We start from the raw sequence: 20,409 nt of genomic DNA, 5'->3' as shown, positions 1-20,409 counted from the left end.
GAAGGAAGTGAAATTATAGTAATTCTTTGTCATCTGTGAGAGAGCAGTGTGCGAAATGCATATTTCTTTACTATTAGGCATTTCATGTCTGTCATTGTGTTGAATAAGTCAAACCAGGGCTGAATACAGTACAAACTGTAGGTATTCTAAGGAAACTGCTGTCTCTAAGAAATAGCTGTGATCTGTTCTAGGAAGGGACCCTACTGTTATAGCAGTGCAAAGAACCTTCACAGAATTGCTTTTGTGAAGATATGCCCACCTGTCTAAATGTTTAAGCATGAAATTGCAAGTTATGGAAATCACTTTAAATAAAACCATCTGCTTAACAAACATAATTGTAATGTAGTTGTCCATGTGTGTGTAGGACACAGAGTATGCGGTGTAATTTCATGCCTTCCCTGTATAAACAGTGGGTTGTTTACATTGTAGGACATCACAAATACCACTGAACTTTGGCCATCTCAATTTGTTAGCCTAAGAAATCATTAGCTTGTATTTTTATGTTTACCCTGTCTCTGTTTTTATGGTTTATTATTGTTTCATTGCTATTGTATTTGTTTATTAAATATAAAAAAACTATATATACATTTATAAACCAGAAAACTGACGAGGTTACTGTCATAATTATAGCTATATAGCTGTGAAATATTTTTGTAGGCTTCAGGAAAAAAGAATAATAGTACCAGGTGTAATCTTTATTAGGAGTCATGTGCTTTAGAACTCACTGACGCGCCTTTATTTTGACCTGCCCCCGAACCTGATTGGTGAGTTTGAAGCCACATCCGATTGGTGGATTTTAGACGAATCCCGATTGGTGGGTGTGCAGCCGACGCCTTCTCATGACATGCCAAGTCGAGAGACGCCCCTCCAGTCGGCATTTCAGTTCGACGTCACAACTGCGAGTCGCGCATGCTTTACCGCGGCTTCTGGGGTTCTTTCAGAGGTGCCGGGCGTTCCGGGTATAAAAAACGCTGCGGTCCGGCCCTGAGCATCTAAAGACGAAGCGTACATGAAAGATACTATGGCAGCCTCTTCCGATAGAATCATGCTTGGTCCTCTTGTGGCGGCTATTGATCAAGGTACCAGTTCCACGAGATTCTTGGTGAGTCACCGAGCATAATCCCGGGCATTTTTGTTTCATTGTGTTCTTCATTGCTACTGAGTGTCCTTTAAATAACCCTCTCATTGACGAGAGGGGTGGTCTTAACCCGCCGGTTACTGGGCTGGTTATAGACATGTGCTGACAATATTCAGTTCATTATATAAATGTTTGGAACCCATTGATCGTATTCGATTACTGTCCCCTGCAGTTTCCTGTCATTCTGTTTATATTCACAAACTCGTATGCGGGATAAAATGGCTTACATTTTGTTTTCAACTGGAATATTATCCTACTCTGATGTATGTCTGGTGCAATTCCACCAAATTTAAGTTGTTAATTTTTACCCTTTGGCATTCACGCTGTGTAACATGTGTACCTATTGCATTCTTCTTTATCCTGTCGTTGCGAGTATAGCAGGACATCAAGCTGAATGACCGGTTATAACTTGCTTAATTTTCTGGTCTGAATTGGCACTTATATTCGAATTGGGATGAAGAACTTGCTCAGTGCTGTTTATTTTCAAGTAGTGCATTATCATGCACGTCAAATTAGTCTGCCAAGTTCTGGCCCTACTGTTTCATTCTTACTGCCTAAATGGTGCTTTCTTAAAACACACAACCTTGGCTTGGTCATTGATGCCTTCCCAGTTCGTTTTTCCTAATCCCCTTTTATAGCTCTCTATACAGATGGTATAAAGCAATAGTTCTAGACCCTTTTTTTAGTATATCCAGTAGTGACAGTGTGGGTTGCAACTTGCAATATGACTCCTACTAATGCTCATATTAAATATATCTTGTGTCCCCTTTTAAATGTGAGGATAACTCTAATCCAGTGGGTTCTTCACCTGTATTGGGTTCTCAAAAGCTCTGGAACTGCTAATGGAAAAGCGTTATGTTGTCCAAGCTCTGCGTTATGGAAAGCTTTGCTGCTCTCCTCTGGCTCTCTCAAATGTGATGTGTACGAAAGAGTCTAATGACCTAACTTGGCACGCGAGAGTGCTGGACCCCAGTGGGGTCGTGACAGTCCGGTGACGTGGAGAACTGCCCTGACCTCAGCTGCTATCCAAACATCAATGCTAGTGGCACGGTCTCGGTCAGCTGCCTGTGGCCATTTTTTCCATGTCTGTGGCAAGTTGCTTTTTCTGTAGCTGTGTGATGTTCCTTGTGCTCCGTGTTATTTCCATGCCTCAGAGTGTATCCACTGTAATCAGATGGTTGCTAGTTCAAACCCTAGTCAGCAGTGTTGGGTTCCTGGGCTAGACCCTTAACCCCAGTGTTGCTTTGCATAAAAGCACCAGCCGAATGGCACCTGTGACATGATTGTTGCTGGTTTTTGTACCAGGAGCTACTGGTCTTAATGGCCTTGATTACCTGAGAGCTGCTGCGCTGTTTAAAAATATTAAACACAAAACTGTCCTCTGTACAACGCAGATTAGGTGTATACTTGCAGATTCTCAATGGTTCTTGTTTCTCAGTTATTTATTCCTGCATGTTAAGGAATCTTTTACAAGAGAAATTCCATTCATTGCCAAATATTTTCCAGGCCAGGGAGGTGGATTGGGAATGGGAGGGGCCCCTTGTTCAGCAAATGGGGCAGTATAGTGGTTTGGGTGGGGCAACCAGAATGATTAGCCCAGCTGACAGTGTAGGTGTAATGGCCACCTTGCTGTAGGGGTTAAGCAGGTTCACCCACATCGTTAGAGCAGTTTGTCTACTGACTTTGATCTTTAATTCATTTTTAACCTTCATCTCTTAAGTACCCAGTGTCCTGTATGCATAAGCAGCCTGGACTTCTGACTTACAGAAGCTAGATCTTCGACAAGCCACATTAATGATCCAGTTTTTCATAAACCAGTTTCAGATTAGCTGTTAACCATATAGACACGCAGCAGCTTCTCTTCAAATGGGAAGAGTCTTGCCTCAAGGCTTCATTACTTATGACATCTCTAGTTAGTAGTTAGTCAGCTGATATAGTCTCTCTAAAGTGAAGACAGGGTGTGTTGCTATACTGTGGGTTTATGTTTGGTGAATTGGGTCTGATTGGAAATCATGATCTCTTTAATTTTTATGTTCACTGCTCTCTCTCTCCGTACCTTTTCAGGTGTTTAATGCCAAGACAGCCGAGCTCCTCAGCCACCACCAGGTGGAGATCAAGCAGAGTTTCCCAAAAGAAGGGTGAGCACTCTTCCCACAATGCCTTGCAACCGCACGCCGTGTCTATGCCGTTTTTTTTCTTGTGAGCTAAGACCAACATCGGATTCTGACTCTCATGGGCTGGAGCCTCTTTGATGTTTGGTTTTCTGTTTACTGGAATCAGTAATTTAAAAATTACCTTTATTATAATAAGCACTTCTAACAAATTTAGTCTAACAAGTATAATTTTATGATAACCCAGACAATTTTAAACTGTGAATAAGAGCCGGGTTAGGCACTTTGCGATGGGTTGGCACCCCATCCTGGGTTGTTCCCTGCCTTGAGTCCATAGCCTCCAGGATAGGCTCCGTACCGCCCGTGACCCAGAATAGGACAAGTGGTTACGGAAGATGGATGGATGGATGGAGCCTGGGTGGGACTCACACACTGTGTCTCTTGGCCAGATGGGTGGAGGAGGACCCCAAAGAAATCCTTCATTCTGTGTATGAGTGCATGGAGAGAACATGTGAGAAGATGACCCAGCTCAACATCGACATCTCCAACATTAAAGGTATACCAGTGTTCATATGCTGGGAGGAGAGGGGGCAGGGGGGCACCCCAGCCATTCCATACTGTATGTTTCACCATCAGCTCACTTAATTAATTAACTTAATTATTTCAAAAACGTTGTGAGGTATTGATTAGTCAAACATGGTGTGTTAGTGGGCGTATTGGATGGTTGTTGCAAATACAGGAGTTACTTTAGAGAGATTTTGAAACACTCCGATAGACAGAGTTTTACACCAACATTAAGACCATTTAGACGTAATTTTCTTTGACTACCTAAGACTTTTGCACAGTACTGCACATGTGTGCGTCTGTCTAGCAGATCACAATGGGGTTTGCCAAAGCTACACTAGTTTCTCCATAATAGTGCGTAATGTATCTTTTCTATTCCTGTTCCATGTCAGTCTGTGGTTATCCCTGTTGTTGTAAAATACAGATTTTTCACAATAAGCATGTACACATTAGCTAAAGAGTTGTTTCGTTAAGGGTTGTATTAAATTGTTGCCTTTTTAATTACCAGCAATTGGAGTGACCAATCAGAGAGAGACCACGCTAATCTGGGATAAGATGACTGGAGAGCCTCTCTACAACGCTATTGGTAAGTTCTGGTCTCTTAGAATTGGTGTCCTTTGGAGAAGCATAAATGGGTGAGCCCAGAGCTGGCCACACCACCTGCACTGCCCATGATCCCATCTGATGCAGCATGATGAACTGCGGGGCCTACTTGTTGCTGCTTAGTCACCTTTCCACAACGACGCCATTTCTCTCTTGCTGTGCTGAGTCACATGACTTTTGATAGGTATGTGAGGAAAAATTTAAAACTCAACCAAATTAAACTCCCACCGCGTCTCGTCTTGTCCCGTGGGCTGAGTATATCGTTACACCCCTAGTGGTCTGCATGCCTGAGTCCTGACAGGCCTTGGGGTTTAGCGGGACTCTCCACCGGCATGTGCAGCTGTTGCCTGAGCACATTCTACTCCCACACTCACAAGGCTGTGTCTTATGTCACCGTTAACTCTTTAATTTCTGGCTTCTGGCAGTGTGGCTTGACCTGCGCACACAATCCACTGTGGAGCGGCTCATCAGCAAGACGCCTGGGAGGAACAAGAACCATCTGAAGGTGAAGCTGCTGGAGTGCTGGCCGCTACCCATCTCAAAAGATGGTTATAACTACAGACTGATCCCTCTCTCTCTCTCTCTCTCTCTCTCTCTCCCCTCCCTCCTTCCCTCCAGCATAAGACAGGCCTTCCCATCAGTACCTACTTCAGCGCGGTGAAGCTCCGGTGGCTATTGGACAATGTCCCTGAAGTCCGAGAAGCTGTCCAATCCGACAGGGCCATGTTTGGCACTGTTGATTCCTGGTTGATTTGGGTGCGAAATAGACTCCGTTTTTATTGTATTCAGTGTTGTATACTACAGTAGGCCCCTCTGGAACTGAACCCTCAGTTTACTGGGTTTGTGATGTCCCCACAGAGTCTGACGGGGGGTAAGAGTGGGGGGGTTCACTGCACTGATGTGACAAACGCCAGCAGGACCATGCTCTTCAACATTCACACCATGGACTGGGATCCAGAGCTTTGTCAGTATGTCTCACTGAGCTGTACCTATGACACAGCCTGTATGTTAGACCAGCGTGTGTGTGTGTGTGTGTGTGTGTGTGTGTGTAATACAGTGCATTTTTATTTTCTGCACTTTTAATTTTTGATTCTTTTTTTCCTGCTCTGTTTTGTCATTGTCTGTCTCCAGACTGATGGGGCTCTGACTGTCACCCAGGTTAATTTGACCTGTTCACTTAATATAATGGCCAAATAGTGCTTCACTTTGATTACAGCACACAGGTTCTTTAAATAAATGAGAAGTCAGTCATTCTGTTTTTATTTTTTACCTACCTTCCTGTTTTTTTTCCCCTGCAGATATTTTGATATTCCAATGGAGATTTTGCCAAAAGTGAGAAGTTCCTCAGAAATATATGGTTTGATGGTAAGCTGTAGCCTCCGTGACTCTCACAAGCCATGAACACACTGTTACACATTTATTCAACCTTGAGCTTTACAGTGCCAGTCAAAAGTCTGCACATGTCTACTGAATATCATTTGTTTTTCAACAAGATAACTAAGGTTATGTAAGTACTATCTTTGGGAATAAGGAAATAGAGGGCTGCGACACATGACCTGGCCCCCACAATCTCAAACCAGAAAGAGCTGGTTTGGGATGAGTTTGATTGAAGAGTAAGAGCAAGGTAGCCAACTTTTGCCCAGAACTTGTGAAAACGCCTTCAGGACGGCTGGAGAAGCTTTCCAGGTGGCTACAAATGGAAGCTGGCTGAAAGATTGCCAAGAATCTGCAATGCTGTCGTGGAAGCTAAAGTGGTGTCTAAAATTTGAGGAAATTATGAGATGATGAAATTATGAGATGATGAACGTTTCTCTCGGATGATGCAATTTTTGTGTTTCACTTCATTGCCTTGATATCTCTTATTATGAGGTGAATCGCTGAAATAGAGACAGATGTATTGTAAGCAGCTGGGTCCAGACTTTTGACTAGTACTGTAGATGCATACAGTTTGTCTAAACTCATGTGGCAAAGCCATAACAGTGGGTGAGGATGTGTTTACAGTGATAATTGTGTGTCAGACTGTCTTTTATTGCTGCGTATTTGTATCCTTTGGAGATCGTTTTGGTTAGAATTCATGATCATTGCTGTGTTTAAGGGATCGAGGGATATTAAGCCCTTTTGGAATATGCGGCTGCCTTTCAGACGCTCTTGGTCCGTGTGCAGATCGGCACCAGAGCGGTGTCAGTGTTATGGGCACTCGCACTCATTCCTGTTCTGTTGTCTCTCTCTGCTTACTGGCAGAAAATAAGCTCTAGTCTGGTGAGTAGGTCTTCATCGTTGTTAGTCATCACCATTGCCACCATGAAAAGCATGTCCCGGTCCTCCTCTTCCTCGTTTTGTAACCGGACTGATACAGTCAGGAGCAGAATGGAAAGACGGAGCCTAGAATACTCTTTAGCCGTTGTTTATGCATTTGGAAATCTGCAACTCTGAACAGACTGGCATCGGTGCCCCTCCTGGGACTTGTACCTTCAAGCCTTTCAGACAAAATGAGTTCCCATAAGCACTGAGCCACCTGAGGCTGATGGTGTTTCTTTCCACTGGTAGTTTTGTGGTTCTGTTTTCTGTACTCAAACGTAATTCAAACATTCAGGCATCCCTGCTGTAGGGTCAAAGTTCATGCCCTGATTTGCCTTCTGTTTCTGAAATACAGCCTGTGGGGCATTTAAAGCACTTAACAGTCACATGACAAGTAATGTGAAGCCATGATTCGCCCAGTGTGTGGATCTGTGAAGTTCAGGCCTCAAGGGCCTTCACCACACTCTGTCTTCTCACTCCATGGGAACTTGTTAAATGTTGCAGATGTAAATCATCTGTAGGGGGGTGTGCCTCAGCTTTGCCGAGTCCACAATGCACGCCTCTCAGAACAATGTTCACCTGAATTGTGATGCCGTGGCAGTAGCACTGATGAGAATGGGCGACCTGTGTAGAAACGCATAGTGACATCATTTGCATGGAGCTGCGGGTCATATAACCTACCTTTGACCCCTGCCGGCTTTATCAGGTCTGTTGCATTTGTTATCCTGCTTATTTATTGGTTTGTTCAGAAGACATCATCTTAAGAACTTGCATAATTTAATTGTAATTTTTTTACAAGAAGATACTTGCCAAAATCCTCCAGGGGAGGTATCTTTGTGAGGGCTACCGTAAAGGACAGAGCTTATCTGTGTGAAATGCCCCAAAAACTGCACAATGGTGAGAATAGTGCTTGTTCACACCTCAGATGAGGATTAAAAATAGTATGTCTATGAAAAAATAAGGCCGTTCCTGCTAGAATTCCCAACATAAATGAACAGGCTCTGACCAATGAGAAGGTAGCATTTTGGTGGCTATGGTCATGCAGAAATGCTGTTGTCCCACGCATTCTCTAACCTTACAGAAAGCTTGTCCACAGGCCCTGTCACCTGTGAACCTGTCGCCTTGTTTGAATGTGGTGCAGATGGTGGTATATAGTGTCCATTTCAAACACATGGGTCTTATGGGAAACAAACCACCCCTTTTATTTTTTCAATTGCTTGTGTGTGTGTGACTTCACTGTAGAATATTTTATGGCTTGAACAGGCCTGAAATATGAAATGGGTTTTTGGCTGTGTGGGTGGGTGCGGTTCACTTGCTGTGGGCTTGTTTGCTGCTTTGCACTAGTGATATAAGTAAGGTGGTCCTCTGCTCACCCATCTTACAGTACATACTGTGTCGTCTTTACAGAAATCAGGCTCTCTCACTGGGGTGCCCATATCTGGGGTGAGTGCCGTGTTATGCTGTTCTTATCGCTTCTAGGACTCACAGTACTAGTGCTGCAACACTACAGAACTTGCTATATGTAATGCCACACTGTAGAGGGAGCCATACTATACAGACCAGTAGAAAACTACAGAAGCTGTTGCCTTAGTGCTGTAGTACAGAACATACCAGGCTGTGAAAAGGACTGTCCCACTGCAGAAAAGTATTCCGTGTAGATGTGTATCATTCTTCTTGAATGTGGCAAGGGAACATGCCCCCACTAAGCATCCCCCACTGGCGCTGTCCCACAGTGCCTGGGGGACCAGTCTGCTGCTCTGGTGGGACAGATGTGCTTCCAGGATGGACAGGCCAAAAACACGTGAGTGCTCTCCTCTCTTCTATATGGAACGGTACAGACACGATTTCCCAGAATGCATCGGCCACTTCATCGTTTGATAAAACATAAGATATTGCCTCTTTTCAGGTATGGAACTGGTTGCTTCCTTCTCAGAAATACAGGCCTAAAGGTAATTTCGTCTCTCTTTGCAGTTTAAATCCTACTCTGAAAGGATAAATGAAATCACTGTAGAAATCTGAAATTTCCAGAACCTTGTAGCATTTTACCAGTTTAATGCAGGTGACTGAACATGGCCTTTTAACATATTTTCATAGTTTTGATCAGTTTAATAGAGTTCAGTTTGTTCTCCCCCAGCTGTTAGAGGAGTTACGATAATAAAAGCTCTGTTTGTGAGGTACATCACCTACCCGTCCTGGATCAGTATGACGCTATTAGACTGGGAGAAAAAGCTGTACTTTTGGTTTGTTTTTTTTTAGCTGCTGATAAGTACAGATGGCTGACAGTGTAATGTATTCTGCTGTGTCATGCAGCTAAACTGTGTGTGCAAATTTCCACTCAACCAGCAATCTATTCTTGGACCAGCTCAGCTGGTGAAAATTTGCAGTGATTGCATTTCAAAGAATATTATATTGACACATAAAAACTGGGGCAGACTCAGTGATTCAGTAAGTGGTCCTTGTTATGAAATGTCTGCTTGATCTCTGGTTCTGTCATATAGAGATTTTGAGGTGCAGGCTAAGCCAGGCTTTTCCTTTGGTGTCTTCATGTCCATCTGTAACGCGGGTCTGTCTTCTGCTTCCCATAGCCGGTGATGTCAGAGCACGGCCTCCTGACAACGGTGGCCTACAAGCTGGGGAGAGATAAGCCGGCCTGCTATGCGCTTGAGGTACGAGCATCTGCATTAGCCTCAGCTTTGTGGAATCAGCTCCCCTGAGGCAGGCCGCGTCATCTGCACTGGCTGCTGTGTGGCTCTGTGGCTTAGGACTCGTGATCAGAAGGTTGTCAGTGATTTTGATCATTTGTCCCTTAACGTTGCTTAATGACCCCGTTTGTCATTTGTGTGTCACTTTGGATAAAAGCATTAATAAAATGTAAATAAGTGGCCTGTATGGGTTTTAATGGGGCCTCCCCTTTGCAGCTGATTGGACAGGCATGCTGGGACCATCTAGGCCTATCACAATTGTTAGATAATCAGCTGATCGCAATTATTTGACCTGACTGCGATTATTTTGTATAATCACTAATATCGCCTCCATTCATCTGTAAACTAGCTGGATGAGACAGAACCAGCATATTTCTATGGCTATTTCCACATAGTTTTCTCTCATATAATGTTTGACTGGCGCTTGTTTAATGACGTCCTGTGTTTGTGCTTCTGAACTGATCCATACCACCTGCCCCATTTACACCTCATTCATCTCCACCAGCCCAGAATGGGATATTAAGCCAGATATTCTGATTTTGGATTTTTGTTTTCTGTCTGTTTAGTAAAAAATGCTGCATAGCACCTATACCTGTGTTTGAGTGCATGTTTATGGGTCAGGTTTTGTACCACAGTCATGGTGGGGTGAGCGTATACCCCGGACAGCTGCCACTCTTATGCTGCAGCAAAGTCACTAGATAATGCCAATAGGACAAACAAATAGAGGAATGTATGTTATTTATTTTTTCCATTTTTTTCCCCTGATCTCACTGCTTTGGCATGATTTAAATATGGGTGAAACAAATGCAAAATACTCCAAACTTCACATTTCAGTTCAGAGTGAACAAAAGCAAACAAAGTTTAGCAAAATATATTTGTCGCTGGACAGCAGCAATTTAAAGTGATGGAAATATAAACGGACGTTTAAGATGTGAGCTATTTAACGTTCATCCAAAAACTGGAAATAGATTACTGGAGTGAGCACTGAAAATCACAAGCAAAGAAAATGGATTATTTCAAGTTAGCAGAACCATTAACACAAGGGGCTTCACAAGGCCGGATTTCTTGCTTAGCTGGATAACTTGTTGGATGTAGGGTATCCCAGTTTAAATGGACTTCATCTATGTTCGCTTATGTTTACCCCAGACTACTCTAATTCCAATAAGTTATCCGGCTTTGTTTGCTGGGAATGTAGACAACATGGTTTGCCATAAAATGGGAGGTTGAACGGATTGGGCAGTGCCAGTTAATGTTACGCGGTGTACGCGTGTTAGAAAATGCTGCGCAGACGTACAAGGTAAAATGGGGTGGGGGGCACCGGCTAGTGACCACACCAGTTGTTTATTTCGAGGCGTTTAACTTCTTATTTGTTTTTTTGTCATCTGCCCTGTACTATTTTTGTTTATAAAGGCAAACAAATACATATATACAAATACATATATTCCTCTATAGATATATATCTATAAAGTGTCTATATATTATTAAACTATGATTAGGCTAACTCTATAATAGTGCTATAAAATGAAGAGAAAAAGACAAACAAATCGTTAATCGCAATTATTTGTATGGCAGTTAATCATCGACTAAGATTTAATGATTGTGACAGCTGGTATAATCTGTATAATCTGCTGGGAGAGATTGAGATTGAGAATCAGTCATTCCTGTTAGATGTAGCCTCACTAACTCGGCTTTGTGTACCTTTAAGATGCAGTCAGAGATGCGTGTTCTGCTGCGTCAGCCGCTCAGGTGTCTGACTCCTCTCCCCTGCAGGGTTCGGTGGCGATAGCTGGGGCGGTGGTGCAGTGGTTGAAGGATAACCTGGGGATTGTGCAGTCCTCCACCGAGATAGGTGAGCCATGTCCTCTGCCCCATGATATGGAGAGCAGATGAGTCACTGAGTCAACCTCGCTGCACGTTAATGATTGCAGCTGCTGATAATGGCCTCCGATGTGGCTTTAGGTTCTCTGGAAGTGCTGGAGTTCACAGTGTATCGTCCTTGTGATAATTCAGGCTCACTCACACTAGTGTAAAATGCTGACATTGCCCCCGAAACCCCATTTCAGATTATTCACCATCAAACGTGGGTGGGGATTAGCAGCTACATGTAACCATGCGACCCAGAGATCAGCTTCGAGTTCCGCAGCTGGGTTTATGTGTTATAAACGGATCTGAAGTGGTTTCCGTCTTTCTGCCAAACCTGCGGTACAACTAATCGCTCATTGCTGAGGTTGTTGGTCAGTCATAGACCTGGCAAACTTATGCATAATGAACCCCTCCAGGACTGGGCCTTAGGGGGGCACCAGGGGGACTCTGGAGCCCTCAACAGCATGTGTCGTCTTGCTTCTGCTTCCTTTTTTGTCACTTTATAGTATGTGTGTGGAAAAATGAGCATTTCCCTTCTGTAATTAGTCTTTGCTCTCCTCCCCACAGAGAACCTGGCTGCCACTGTTGGGACCTCTTATGGCTGCTACTTCGTACCCGCGTTCTCTGGCTTATACGCCCCCTACTGGGAGCCTAGCGCCCGGGGGTGAGTGTGCCTGTGCTCTGGCATCAGTGTCGGCACCAGTTTAAATGCTGAGGCTAAATGAATGTGTTACCCTTCCAGGGCTAGACATAAGGATTTAGGAGGGCACAGCCACTTTGGCCTTGGCTATTCATATTTTTTCTAGGGCACAAGGCCATTAAGCCTGGGCACAAGGCCAAAATCTGGAGTAAAAATGTTTTTTTCATTTATTTAAATTTCATAGGACACCTCGGGCCTTGTGGAGGAATTTTATTTCCATGAAGGATGCATTTTTTTATTTTCAAAAAAGCAGAAACTTTCCAAAAAGGCATTGGGCCAATACTGAGTCACTAATTACCAATTACTGTAATTACCAAGTTTAGACAACCTACGCAATACGACCTTCGATTTGAGACAGAATATATATATAGAGATATATATATATAGAGATATATATAGCTTTATTTCAAAAAACAAAATCCAACAATAAAGGAGCCGTCAATATTTTTGTATTTGTTTGCTCAGAACACCCGTATTCTTTTAGTGTACATGACAATTGACTTGACGTTCGTTTTTTGCACACTCCACGCTACCAGTCCTATATCCTCCCAGCAGAGCTTGGTACTTCTCTGAGTCAAATCTGCTCTGCCTCGGCAAATGTTTTTTTACAACACCATCTGACACTTACCTGAACAAAATAGATAATTTGCAACATTTTGCGGCAGTAGCCGCGAGTTCAGCTTGCTTTCTTTTACGTTCTCGATCTTTGCGAGGCATGGTGACAGCATAAGCAGCAGACGACAACTACACGATGATTACCGAAGAGGATACCTATCTGTTATTCGGAAACCGTCGGATGGCTTTTCCAATCAAAAACGTAACCCCCGATGATGCACCATTGTCATTGCTGTGGCTCCATAGTAGACTGGACGATACATACCATACCAGCCAATCATGCGACGAACACATGATCGTATTAGTCCAGAATTCATTGCGGTTCATTCAGTAGTTGGGAATTACGAGATGTGCGGGTCGACCTCGTTTCTCGTATCGAAGGTTGGGTTCGGGTTCAGTACAGATGCATCGATTGTTGACGAGGTAAAGTGGACCGTGTCGTGCGCAAGTCTTTTGTGTAATGAACGTTACTTTCGGTAAAAAGGGGGCATACGGCCAGACAAACATTAAAGGCAGGCCAATCTTGGCCGTAAGGTACTTCAATTTTGAGGAGGCGTGCGGCCAATTTTGAAAGGCACGACGGCCATTGGCCGCGGTGCCGCGGCTTATGTCTAGCCCTGCCCTTCTGCTGTTTAATCTCTGCTCTTGTGAGTGAGACACACTGTGGTAACAGCGCCTCCCTCTTTCTGTCCCCCCCACCCCCCCCCCCACATGTAGGATCATCTGCGGTCTGACCCAGTTCACTAACAGGAATCACCTTGCCTTCGCCGCCCTGGAGGCGGTCTGCTTCCAGACACGGGAGGTGAGAGCCCCCCCCCCCCCCGCCCCGGTACACACCTGGCACCATACTTCAGCTTTACCAGATGCTGGACAGGTTCAGGTTCAAGGAGTTGAATCAGGTGTGTTAAACGAGGGGAAACCCAAAAATGTGCAGGGCTCTGGCCCCCCAGGACTGGAGTGGGGCACCCCTGCCCTACTGCAAGACAGCGGTACTGTAAGGTGAAACATAACATGAATACAGAAGGAAAATGCAACCAATGTGGTTCACATGAAGTCAGTAGATTTTGTATTTTGTAATGGAAAATAAAAGAATGTGAACCAGAACAAAGCAAACAGAACGGCTTCGGGGTGAGCTAGCACCAGTATAACAAACAAAAGAAAGACTGGGAATCGAACCCGGGCCTCCCATGTGGCAGCTGATAATTCTGCCGCTGCACCACGAACTACCAAACAATTGGTTTCTCTACAGAGGATGAAAAGAACAGGCCTCCCTCGATAAACCAAAAACAGGAGAATATATGGCAGTCACTCCTACAGGTCCTGAGAGCGCAGTGTGCGTCTGACACAGCTTAATGCCAGTAATAACACATCACCATATCCATACACTGTACACCCAAACTAGCTCAGCAAAGTTTTAAGGATGTTTAAAGCGAAAAAGGGAAGCCCCGTAATTTACTGCGAGTCCATCATTCAAGGGGCCTTTCAAATGTGCGCGTCCGGGGCAGCCAATCCGCTTGTTGGGGGGAGGATGACATCAGGGACCTGTCAGGATGCCAGCTGAAGATAGGGATGAAAAAAGGAAGAGGGGAGGAAGGACAATAGGAACAATATGTCCCTGTACGTAACAAATGCCATCCTGGAGGCGATGCAGAGCTTGCTGCTGTGCAGGGTCCCTCCACGCTGTGAGTTAGTGGGTCTCTGCTTGTTCCTGCCTCAGATCTTGGATGCGATGAACCAGGACAGCGGCATCCCGCTCACGCAGTTGCAGGTGGACGGGGGCATGACCTCCAACCGGCTGCTCATGCAGCTCCAGGCTGATATCCTGTGCATCCCTGTGGGTGAGAGAGCGCCACCTAGCCAGTCAGACCCACACTACACAGAAAGACCTCCTTTGTTTCTGCTATAAATGGAGACGTGAGGGCTGATTGCCCGCCCCCCCATTTCCGTGTTGCAGTGAAGCCCTCGATGCCAGAGACGACTGCCCTTGGTGCCGCCATGGCGGCTGGGGCAGCGGAGGGCGTCAGCGTGTGGAGCCTGAGGCCCGAGGACCTGAGTGCCGTCACCTCAGAGAAGTTCGAACCCCAGATCAACCCTGAAGGTATGCGATGGGCGTCTATCTGGGTGCCTGACTCGTCCGGCATGAAACCAGGGACCTCGCTCACTCGGCCACACCCCCACAGCATGGTCACATCCATTACTGAGCCTCCTGCTTGTTTGTAGGTAACGCCAGCACTCGCAGTAACGCTACTCAGCTTCTGTCACCAGTGAAGCTTTCTTTCAGAGAAGCTGGAACTGACTCCCTGTGTATTGTTTTGCTAATATTATGGAGGAAAATTGGGGTTTTCTTGCATGAAACGGCATTTCTCACTGTACCACAAACTGTACTCCTTTTATTTACCTTCCATGCATTTATCATAAGTATGACAAATTCCTGACAAAACTAATCTGAAATATGACTACATCTAGCTACAGTGGGTATAGAAAAGAATCACCCTCTGTCAAAAAAATCACATTCTGTCACTTTACAGCAGGGGTCTCCAACTCCAGTCCCGGAGAGCTACTATCCAGTCTGTTTTCAATCCTACTTGGCTTCTGATGAGCCACACCTGTTCTCAGGTAAATACCAGGGCCAGGTGTGACTCATCAGAAGCCAAGTAGGATAGAAAACCTACTGGATAGTAGCTCTCCAGGACCGGAGTTGGAGACCCCTGCTTTACAGCCTGAAATGAAAACACCACAGAACTGAATTTGTCCAGCTTTACTCAATTCAACTGATAATATCCACGTGAAAGAAAAATGGCAACAGTCCTAAAAAATTATTAAAAATGAGAAACAAGAATAACGGACTGATAAAGGATCACTCCCCTCTGCCCCCCCAATAACACCACTTATAAACTCAATCAGGTATACCCAATCACCTTCTGGGTCGCACACCAAGGTAATTTACTCCCATCTGTGATCAGCTGTAATGATGTTGAGTAGCTGAGAAAGCAGCTACTCAACATCCCAGTGTTTGGCCGTACAGCTGAAAGCAAACAAGTTACTATGGCTGCCAAGGCACTTTCAGAAGATCTCCAAGGGAAAAAGCTGTGGACAGGCAAAAGTCAGGAGATGGGTACAGCAAGAGTGCAAAGACCTTATCTATCCCTGTTAAGTCCACAATTAAGAAGTGGAAAGTGTTTGGTACAAACAGGCCCCTGCCTGAACTCGGCCAGCCCTGCAAACTGGATGGCAGAGTGAGGAGGAAACTGGTCAGAGGGGCTTCCGAGAGGCCAATGGCAACTCTGAAGGAGTCACGTGACTTTATGGCAAAGACTGGTCACTGTGTGCATGACAACAACATCACAAGTGCTCCACAAATCTGGCTTGTATGGGAGGAAAAGCCACCCCTCAAGAAAGGTGAAATCTTGTTTGAGCTTTGCCAAAACCCACCTTGAAGATTCTGAGACCTAGTGGAAAAAGGTGCTATGGTCCGATGAGACGAAAATCGAACTCTTTGGCCTCGATGCCAAACGGTATGTCTGGCTGAAAGCCCGTACAGCTCCGCATCCAAAGAACACCTTGCTTGCAGTAAAGCATGGTGGGGGGGTAGCATCCTGCTCTGGGAGTGTTTCTCTGCAGCAGGGACTGGAGCACTTGCCAGGATAGATGGGAAAATACATGCGGCAACTGCCGGACAGTTGAGGGTGGAAATGTTTCACCTGATCAGAAGCTGACTGCCCACCCGGCCGTACAGTGGCTGAAGGAGAGAAAGGTGAATGTCCATGTAGGATCTAGTCAGAAGCCAGACTTACACCCCACTGAAGATCTGTGGGATCACTATAAGATTGCAGCACACCAGGGGGCACCATCCAATCTGACTGAACTTAAATAATAAGGAAGAGTGGGCAGATATTGCTGTCTGAGAATGCTAAGTTGATAGAGAAGTATCCAAACAGGCTCAGTGCTGAAATTACAGCCAGAGGAGGTTCCACAAAGTATTCATGCAGTCTGTTATTCTTGCTTTTTATTTGTGATTATTTTTCAGGACTGTTGCTGTTTTTTCTTTCACTTGGATATTATATGTTGGATTGAGTAAATTAAGATGGACAAATTTAAGTTGTTTTCATTTCAGCCTGTAAAGTGACAAAGCGTGATTTTTATTCTTTTTTTACAGGGGGGGTGGGGGGTACACAATTAATTATTATTGTTGCTAAATAGCAGATTTGATTCACAAAATATTAGACCAGAGATCATGTCTTTGGGGGGATTTATTTTTTTCTTCAAAATTGTGCATGTGCTGCCACCTGCTGGTTGACTGCCATTCTTCCCTCCCGCCAGAGAGTGAGTTCCGCTATGCACGCTGGAAAAAGGCCGTGCAGAAGGCCATGAACTGGGAGACCACAGAACCCATCACTAACGGAAACGGTACATGTGTGCGCCTGCCCCGTGGCCCCACACAGCCCACAAATGCGCCGCCACCGTCGTTTCAAGGTGGACGTTCGCGTAGAGCTCTGAGTGTGATGTCCACGTGAGCTGCAGGGACTCCCAAACCGCTGCTGTGGTTTAACATTGTCGCTGTCTTTGTATCTTCCAGGACAGTGACTTAACATTTGTAATAGAATTACTTTTGTAATCTGTGATTGAACACAAAGGGATTCCACCCCTCACCCCAGTATTATTATACCCTGACATTGGTGTATACTAGTGGTTGAAGGCTTTTACTGTTCAGTAGATTTAATGGCCACTGAGCTCCTGTTCAGGGTTCCACTGTGTAATGTGTTGTTCTTTAATACTTGTTGCACTTAAAGGAAAAGTATAATTTCTGAAAAGCAGGACACGTGAAGGTGACAGGGGGTGTGAGTTAAACCTAGAGCCCAGAGCATCAGTGCTGTTTTTAGGTTTTTATACAGGCGTACTCTCGCTTTCCTGCCTGGTATCTCTACTGCCAGTGTGTCCCTTAAATAGCCCCAGGGTCGACCCCAGAGGTCACGTGCTTCAGCACGGGAGTGTGCAGCCATCCCAGAACCGGCCCCCTGGCACTCCTGCAGAACCCAACTGACCTCTTCACCTTCAGTGTTAATCGCAATTCTGCACCTCTCTTCTTAATTTGTAATTGAATTGGATGGATTTAAGTTACAAATTCTTTGAATTTTTCATTTTCATACTAATTTTTTTTGTAATTAGAAAAAATTCACCAGATTATCCTAATCGTTTCAAATTTGGTCGAACTCCCCTCTTGCATTTATTGATTTTTCTTTAACTAAACTTGCCTTAACTTAAGCTCCAATCAGATGTGTCCCAAGCCCCGCCCCCTGTCACTGGTCACATGACAGGGCTGCTCTGTTTTCCCATTGTGTCCTGAACACTGTATTCATCAGTCCCACTGTCTCTTTCTCCTCTCTGTGTTGCGTCAATCGGACCCGCGTTCTGGATGGCCTGCAGGTGAAACTAGTATCTTCAGTAGTGTCCCCATGGGATTTTACATATTGGGTAGCATGTTTATGTTAATTGGAGCAAAATACATCACAGGTTAGTGTCTGTTTCCTGTATGTCTGATTTTATTTGTTCTTGTGAGCAGCAGCAGCAGCACATAGGAGTGTGAATTTCAAGCGTCTGTAAATGTACAGTGTCTGTGAGCTTTGCAAATACGTGTGCTGTGTGCATATCACTACAAACGATTAGGACTGAGCCTGCAGACACTCTTCACAGGCATGGCTGTAGTTTGTAAAGCCTCATAAAGAGATTCTGTATCACTTACACACACAGACACGCAGTGCTTGGCTTTGTTTGTCAGACTCATGCATGCAACTTCCTCCCATCATCTTGGGCAGAGCTGCTGTCGCACTAAGACTGTCTGTGTTCCTTGAGTGTAGTTGACCACTATTCCTAAGGTCTCAGAGGAGGGTCACTAATGTTTTGACTTTGGCTGAAAGGGGATCACACTCTATGGAAACACTGAGCTGATTCTTTTCTTTCATCTTCTTTTTGACACTGCAGTATGTGGGCAATAGCATTTGCACTCATCCTATTCTCTCTATCCTTCTCTGAGCGGCTGGCTACCACCTCCTGTTAGTCGTTAATCACTACATTAATTGCCATAAATATGTGTTGCTGTGCCCTGAGACTAATGCTCCTTTTTTTATTCTGGCTGTCTCACCTTGTCCACAAACAGGCCAACGTCCATAGGTCCTCACCCACAATGCAGTGCTGCAGAGTGATGCAAGGGGGGCAGCCTGGTTATCCGCTCTGCTCCCCCCTCACCATGGGTCTGTATGCCCCTGGGTGAGCTGTGTGTTCCCGGGGGAGGGGAAGCATTCCAAGTTTACGGCCCAGTCGCCTGTTGATCCCCAACATCACCCTGCAGATGGGACCACTGGGTCATTAAAATGTCCATGTGACAGCACCTCTGATAGGACCGATCGGATCGCGTGGACACAAAGCAGTCCGCTGCAGGGGACAAGGACACTGGTTATAGTCCCAAACTGTGATATGGATTTGTGTACAATAGGCACCGTTTGTGTTGGGGGGGTGTTTTTGCTATTAACATTATGACCAGGCTGGTATAGTCTGCTGACGTCTTAGGTGGGGATTGGACATTGATAGTGGAACTTAAGTGTAACCGGGGGGAAATAAACCTTCGCAGTACTTTGTACAGTTTTACATGAAATGTTTGTGCAGCCGCCGCTGTGTTGGGCTGTTAAACACCATTTAATGGGACTAATTAGTGGCCCAAACACTGTGGCTCTCATAAAGCAACACAACACTGTTTGAAAGTGCACATGAATAAATCTGGGTATTTATATTAGACCTGATGTCTTTTAATGTTGTTATAATTATAATGGCTGACTGCTAGAAACCTTTGATCATGGCTGTTTAACGTGTCTTTTTCCTGGCTCTAATACCTTGCCATTGCTGTACACTTGTATAGGTGTATATGGTGTCACTGTATGTACTGTATTTTTTATATCAGTGCAAACAAAAATGCTGTCCTCTACATAGCACTCAGTGTCAAAGGAGTTTATTTAGAAAATGATTGAGTTCATCATTCGTCTGATTTTGATTCTAAGGATGATCTGTCCCAGCCTCTTCCTTTGTCCCTCTGAATGGCAGTTAGCATTTTGCTAACATACAAAGAACGGTTTTGTTACTGTTGCTTCATTTGTGATCCTGTCCAGCTGTCATTCTGCACCCTTGAGTCCTGTTGAGGCTGCGCTTTCCGTAACAAGTGTCCTAGTTCACCTTTAGAGGAGGAGCACACATTTTTTGTGACATTTTTTTGCAATGGTGGCATTTTTCCATTACCTGTCTGTAACATATGTGCAGTAACAATGTAATTAAATAAGGAGAAACATTTGTTGTACTATGGATGTATCTGTATTAGTCATTATTAACAATGTGTAATTTTCTACACATTTCATAATCTGTATTTCTTATTTAGTCTGGTATAATTATTTAACTTATTTAGATAACTGCTACATGTATGGTAATGAAATTCTCAGTGTTAAAAAAAAATACCACATGATATTACGAGCCAGGCTAATTAGACACTCCTGGGAAACCACATGAGGATAGAAGTGATGCAGCAAACTATAGGCCAATCAGTTTAACTTGCCTAACTGGAAAAGTAATGGAAGCTGTAATCCAAGTGAAAGCGGTAGATTACCTGGATTCAAATAACATTCTGAGGGATAGCCAACATGGATTTATGGGAGGTAGGTCCTGTTTAACTAATCTACTTGAGTTCTTTGAGGAAGTTACAAGAGAAATTGATCACAAAAAGGCCTACGATGTGATCTACTTAGATTTCCAAAAGGCCTTTGATATTGTCCCCCA

The 20,409-nt window shown here is 44.5% G+C and overlaps 1 protein-coding gene across 6 annotated transcripts; it reads left to right on the top strand.

Annotated features, from left to right (window-relative positions):
• The first annotated feature begins 850 nt into the window (after positions 1-850).
• LOC111854143 (glycerol kinase) lies at positions 851-19,927 on the top strand. 6 transcript variants are annotated; one of them, XM_072700652.1, is made up of 21 exons: positions 851-1,102; positions 3,203-3,276; positions 3,699-3,805; positions 4,322-4,399; positions 4,842-4,921; positions 5,035-5,172; positions 5,275-5,384; positions 5,715-5,781; positions 6,658-6,675; positions 8,122-8,157; positions 8,448-8,515; positions 8,621-8,663; positions 9,300-9,380; positions 11,187-11,265; positions 11,847-11,943; positions 13,312-13,396; positions 14,312-14,432; positions 14,549-14,692; positions 16,915-17,001; positions 18,019-18,105; positions 18,749-19,927. In XM_072700652.1, exons 1-21 carry the CDS (start codon positions 1,010-1,012, stop codon positions 18,760-18,762), a joined length of 1,707 nt encoding a protein of 568 aa, XP_072556753.1. In that variant the 5' UTR covers positions 851-1,009; the 3' UTR covers positions 18,763-19,927. The 6 variants fall into 6 exon arrangements, with proteins under 6 accessions (XP_072556753.1, XP_072556752.1, XP_072556755.1 ...); XM_072700654.1 differs by lacking the exon at positions 6,658-6,675 and having other exon boundaries at positions 852-1,102; XM_072700656.1 differs by lacking the exon at positions 18,019-18,105 and having other exon boundaries at positions 852-1,102.
• Positions 19,928-20,409: the final 482 nt, after the last annotated feature.

This window comes from Paramormyrops kingsleyae, chromosome 16 (genome assembly GCF_048594095.1).
Source record: "Paramormyrops kingsleyae isolate MSU_618 chromosome 16, PKINGS_0.4, whole genome shotgun sequence".
Classification (NCBI taxonomy): Eukaryota; Metazoa; Chordata; class Actinopteri; order Osteoglossiformes; family Mormyridae; genus Paramormyrops; species Paramormyrops kingsleyae.
The sequence above is the reverse complement of the archived record's forward strand: the minus strand, read 5'-3'. Positions and strand labels throughout refer to the sequence as shown.